Raw genomic sequence first — 6230 nt, 5'->3', positions numbered from 1 at the left:
GCCGCGCCTTGTCGTAGCCGGTATGGCGTTGATGCGACTCCTTGTCCCGTCGGCCACTCCGTGGTGTCGAGCCGTCGTCCGGCTGAGATTGCGGGAGTGGTTGACGCATTAATGGGACGTGACGCGCTGTTGGGAAGACTGGTCGAGGCGGGAGCGACGGGTTATTGCCAAGCCAGCCTCGAGCGATATGGAGAATCGCTGTCTCGTTCGAGGCTGTACGCACGGGGCCTCGGGTGAGACGGAGATTGGGCTCCTTGTCGAGGCCTCCCGCGAGAGGCCTCGCGCGAGGCGGAGATTCGTCAGGGCGTCGAGACCTCCCGTGCGAGGCCTAAGGCGAGGCGGAGAGCCGGTGGGCTCGGACGGGGCTGGTGGTTAACCCACGGCTTATCTTCTGGCTTTGTTGTTGATGGGGTTTAAGTGACTCTTTTGGCGTACGCTCGGGGTACCCCGTTTTATGGTACCCGACACTGCTGTTCTCCAAAGTGTCAACATATGTTCCCACGTCCCAATCACCCTCGACCTCGACGATGGCAACTACTCCCAATGGTGCTGCTTTTTCGACTCCGTTCTTGGCAAGTTTGGACTCACGACACCCGTCCGGTCGCTAACGCCGAAGGAGCGCACGCAAGTGGCAACTCATTGACCCCCTGCATCAATTGGATCCTCAACACCATCTCCAAGTCTGTCTTTGACATCGTCCATAAGTGTCGATAGAATATCGTCGGTAGTTCTCCGATGGGTATCCCACGAAGGTAGATTGATCGGCAGAGGTGCGCGTAATCAAGAACAAGAAGACAACAGAGACACAAGAGTTAGACAGGTTCGGGCCGTCTGCACGACGTAATACCCTACTCCTATGGTCTGTTGGTTTGTATTGGCTATCGTATGATATTGCGTGCGTTTTGAGGGGGTCCCCTACCCGCCTTATATAGCCGGGGGGTAGTGTTACAAGTCGGTTAGATCTAGGAGATAACCGGTAAGTAATAACAGATTACAGGAACTTGAGAAAGAACATTGTTTCCTGGATGTCCAAGGCATTGGCGCCACAAAGAAACTGCTGATGACAATGAGGCAGTGAGAGCTTGATGTGGTTGGAACCGAAGTGGATAAATATCCCAACTGCTTTCACATCGGAGCATCTCCACCCGCGTTGGAAGATCCTTGATTGAAAAACCAGAGGGGTCGAATTCAATTGAAACATTGTTATCACGATTAAGCCGCTGGACAGAAACTAAGTTCTTTATCAAAGAAGGAGCAACAAGAACATTGCGTAAATAAAGTAGGGAGGAAGATGTTGGAATGGAACTGAAGGTTTGGTGAGAGGCAATCGGGCACCATTGCCGACTGTGATCATCGAAGAGGAAGGTTTGAAGCGGGTGGTAGGGAAGTTACCAGGGAAGGAAGCCATATGAGTGGTAGCACCTATGTCTAGGTACCATCTGGCAGCACTTGGAGTATGGGTGCGCACGCCAGCTTTGGACAGCGCCGTGTAGGGGACGATGAGTCCCAAGTCCCTGTTGATTTGCCAGGAGGGGTGGGAGTCGGAGCCTGATATGCCATCATGGCCTGCTGCTGCTGAAGGGGTGGTCGAGAACCCAAGAGGCCAGTGCCGGGTGCCCGAAAAGGGGCGTGCCAGGCCTGCACGTAGCCGGTCCATCGGTTGTAACCCGTGGTCCAGGGTCTAGAGGGGCCCTGGGGACAATGGCTGCCGCACCGGTGTAGCCTCCGCCGCGTCCATGCTGCCTGTACTTGAACGGTAGCGGTAGGCACTTGAGCTGGAGCCGCCGTCAGCGGACCCGACAGTGCGGGACGTCAGCGGAGGCCGTGCTGTTGCCGGATCCATGCTCGGCGGCGTTGCTGTTGCTGCACCAATGCCTCAGCTTTGGCGTCATGTTTCTCGCTAAGCTCCTCGAGGATCAGGAATGATCTGGTGCTCATGAAGGTGCGGGGCGAAAACTTGGCGGTGATCACTGGCTTGAGATGACGGTACCGCGGGCTGAGACCCCAGAGTAGGTTGAGAACTTGGCTCGGCTCGAAGATGGGGTGGCCGATGTCGCGAAGTTCATCGCCAAGGTGTTTGAGCTTGGTGCGGTAGTTGTTGATGGATATGTCATCTTGTTGAACGCTGCGTAGCTCGTCCTCGAGGTACACGGTGCGTTGGAGTTCATTGTCGAGGAAGAGCTTTTCGATGGCGGTCCACAAGGAGAAGGCGGTGAGATGGGGCTTGTGGACGATGTCGAAGATGGACTCGGAGACGGTGTTGAGGAACCAATTGACGATGCTGGGGTCGATGAGTTGCCACTCGCCAGTGCGCTCTACCGTCGGTGTTGGTGATCGGACGTGCATCATGAGTCCGAACTTGGCAAGAACAGAGTTGAAGAAGCAGCACCATTGGGAGTAGTTGCCGTCGTCGAGGTCGAGGGTGACTGGGACGTGGGATCGTATGTTGATGCTTTGGACAACAGCAGCAACAGCGGGTTCTGGTGGATTGAGGTCAGAGTCAAAAGGCGTCGTTGTTGGAAGGGGATGACGCCATAGATGCGGATGCTGTGGCGAACAGATTGAAGAAGGATCAGGATCTGTCGGTCCTTATACCATGTAAGAGGGAGAATTGATCAACCGCACGCAGTGTTTTTGTAGGCGCTAGGCGGTTTCTAGGCGGTGACCCATCGCCTAGCGCCTAGGCGCACCTAGGCAGGCCTAGGCGTTTTGATAAATTTGCATTCAGCATGTATAGCTGAATAAATATATAAATGTAGTTGCTGAAATGCTGAATAAATAGAAGTTCATACAGCAATAGAAGTGGTATCTTGTGAAAAAATAGAAGTTCTAGGGACTAGAATGTAAGAAATCAGTAAAGGAAATCATAGCAAGAAAATTTGCTGAAATTTTTTACAAAGTGGAGGGGCAAGTCGCAAAATCGCTCGGTCTTATCCACATCTCATCTGCAGCCCGAGCAGTCCGTCTTCTTTCCCGTGACCTTCTTCTCCCTTCTTTCCCGTGACCTCTCTCTCTCTCTCTCTCTCTCATGGAGGCCGGCTGCAGGCAGGCAGGCCACAGGCTCAGCCTTCGTGCGTTGCCGCAGCTTCGCCTCGCGCCCCCACGCCATCACGACCCAAGGCCTGCCTTTCCTTTCTACTCCCTTCCCCTCTCCTTCAAACGGATGCGCATCTGATGGGATTGGGAGGAGGGAGGCCCGGAGGAAGCGGCCCGGCAATGGATCCGGCGGCGCAGCTCCCTCCCTCGGGCGGCGCGGCTCTGGATCTGGTGGCACGGCGCCTATTCTCCGCTTATCCCCCTAGGCGAGGCGTTACCCCTCCGCCCAGCGCTGAAGCGCGCCTAGGCGAGCGCGGAATCGCGCCTTGTTTTTCATTGACCGCACGTTTACATTGATCTCAGGGTACACGACGTTAGTCCTATAGAGGCGCAACAATCCCGCAGCATGACGAACAGTGCACTGGGTGTGGGCGGCGTACCGCGCCCGAGAGTGGCGCTACGTCGAGTGACTATGTTTGTACGTTGCATGTCAACATGCATAGAGTGCTTCTCGAAAAGCACACATGAAACCAATGAACGGATATAATCTAAGATACGAGGACAGAGAACTCAATCAACAATAAAAAGATTAGAAGAAAAACAAAGAATGTTCATTTTATTTCTGATAGGATTATCAGGTTGGATAGAATTCAATGATGCACCATACAATGATTATTGCAACACTAGTAAATACATGATCATGCATGTCTGTCACCAAGCACACAAATAAACACAACTATATGAGACAAATCGGAGGCACAGGCTTCCAGTTGAAAGTTTGAAGAAAGAAGCTATGAGGACTGCTGAGCATGCTAAGAAGGTATACAACATGGAACTAACTGTTCTTCATTTCTCAGTCACTGTAGTCATCTATCGCCAACTGCGGTTCCATTAGCCTTGTACAACTAATGTCCCCTCCCATGTCTTCTATTGTTCTATGTTCTCACTAAAATCTTCCTTAGTCGCTATGGTGTTCACAACCACCATGAACCTTCTTGTAGATGAAAAACGTCACCAAGGATCCAGTGCAGGGCAAGCTGGGCAAAGTCTACATGCCAGACCAGCAGGTCTGTACTGAATTTGTTTTTGGAACAATCATAAAGGTCGACATTGCATTTGACATGGTAACCTGATTCGTGGTTTTGACTGAATTCAGGTTGGGAAGTTGACCTTATCAAATGACATAAAGGGACTGAGGGAGCGTCGTGAAGCCAAAATAAACAAGGAGCATTATATTCAAAGATGCAAAAGGTCAACCCGGAGTAGAGAACACTGAAGCCTATTTTTTCCTTGGATATTGGTCAGATCAAGGACATTTGCTTGTAACTGTACCCAGCTGTTGTGTTAGCTGAGTGGAAGCCACTTGCTGTTAGATTGAGTGGTAAATAGTTTAGGGCTATTTTCTTATCTTATGCAAAACCTTTGTGGTGGTTTCCACAACAGGATTACTGCACACCACCTCATCTGTCAGACATTAAAATTTTGAGCAGTGATAGTATTTTACAGTTTTTTTTTTCGTTCTTCTCTATCCATGCGGTTGTGAATGTTGAAGTTGTTAGGAATGCGCTGTGCTACCAGATCATATTGTGATGCTAACTTACGTTTTCTGTGCTATGCAAGGCCATCCATCTTGTACATATAGAGTGACTGCTATCATCATGTTCTTGATTCTGGACAGCCCCCTCCCATCTAGAGGGGATATAGTTATAGTATCTGAGAGTGTGACAACCTGCTGCCATTTTGTCACCACTGGAGCCTTAAAGCCTTTTGTGGCCCCAAGTACGGTCGGGAACTCAGTGTGTCTACTGGAGGGCTGAAGATTACATTTGTGAAAGGTTGGTTGAATTTTATTCTGTATCGGAGGCGACTGTTCTTCAGCTGCCCTTTCAGTCAGTCTTGTTGGCAGCATCTTGGAATTTGCTGGGATTTCTCTTTGGAATTCTTTTAAATGATGCATCAGGCGAAGCTTCAATATCAAAGCACCTTCTTCATGGAGATTTTCACCATTGCGGCATGGGAAATTAGGAAGCAAAGAAACAATTTTATCTTCGATAGAGTCCGGCCTTCCTTTGTTTCCTGGAAGAGCTCTTTCTGTGTTGAGGCCAAATTACAAGCTCATAGATTCAGTGAGTTGAAGCGTCCTGTCTTCCTAGACTGTATAGCTTCCTTAGTTTTTTTGTTTTTGTTTTGTTTTGGCTGTCCCTCCCCTAGGTTTTTCTTTTCCTCTGTTGTTTCTCCTCCCTTTGGAGGTTTTTCTGTACAGCTCTGTTTCTTTTAATAAAATCATACAGTGGGGGTCTCCCCTGCTGTATTTCATGTTAAAAATAAAACATGCCCACTTAGTTTGTGTTATGTTCTATGTGAGTTAAAAAAAAAGTCTTCAAAACAACAGCACTTTCATAAATCTACGGAGATATGTTTTAAAACATTAAGGCTCCATTTAGCATGGTTCCGGCTCCTAACTATAGGGTTGGAGCTCCTGAAGCTCAAAATATTGGTTTCATAAGCTCCTAGTTCATTTTAGTAAGACAGATTAAAACATCTGTCATCTTCTACTATAATGCACGGAGGGGTGGAGCCGGAGCTGGCCATAGCTCCACCAAACAAGGTCTAAAACATAAGAAACATCGAATGCCATATTTCTAAGGAGAAAATAAATGATAGGTTCGGCCTTATCTGAAAGCCATGGTCTGGCTTTTAGCAGCCCATTTCAATATGGCGTTTTGTTACAGAAGTCTGGATCTGAAGCTAGCCCAGAGCCCCAGAGGTGCAAATTAGAATAGGAACGACCTGCGATCCTTGCACCATTGGAAGTGTGGGTGAACGCCACACTGTGAGACCTACACAACTTAGAATAGGCAGGCCTGGTAGCGCCATCAGGTTTAATGTTCTGCTCTTGTGTCGAAAGCAAGGCTTTGTTTAGATTGGAGTTAGGAATCACTATTTGACACTGTAGTATTTTTGTTTGTATTTAACAATTATTGTTCAATCATGGTCTAACTAGGCTCAAAAAGATTCGTCTCGTAATTTACAATCAAACTGTGTAATTAGTTATTTTTTTATCTACATTTAATACTCCATGCATGTGTCCAAAGATTTGATGTGATGAAGAGAGTGAAAAAACTTGCAATCTAAACAAGGCCCAAACATGGAAGTGGCAAAGTTTCTTCCAGCATTCGGTTAACCTGCAGCAT

General features: G+C 48.7%; 1 protein-coding gene across 1 annotated transcript; it reads right to left on the bottom strand.

Annotated features, from left to right (window-relative positions):
* Positions 1 to 1812: 1812 nt before the first annotated feature.
* LOC136465480 (uncharacterized) lies at positions 1813 to 2349 on the bottom strand. The gene has a single exon (XM_066464194.1). It carries the CDS (start codon positions 2347 to 2349, stop codon positions 1813 to 1815), a length of 537 nt encoding a protein of 178 aa, XP_066320291.1.
* Positions 2350 to 6230: the final 3881 nt, after the last annotated feature.

This window comes from Miscanthus floridulus, chromosome 7 (genome assembly GCF_019320115.1).
Source record: "Miscanthus floridulus cultivar M001 chromosome 7, ASM1932011v1, whole genome shotgun sequence".
Classification (NCBI taxonomy): Eukaryota; Viridiplantae; Streptophyta; class Magnoliopsida; order Poales; family Poaceae; genus Miscanthus; species Miscanthus floridulus.
Note: the sequence above shows the minus strand (reverse complement) of the source record. Positions and strands in the feature narration are given on the sequence as shown.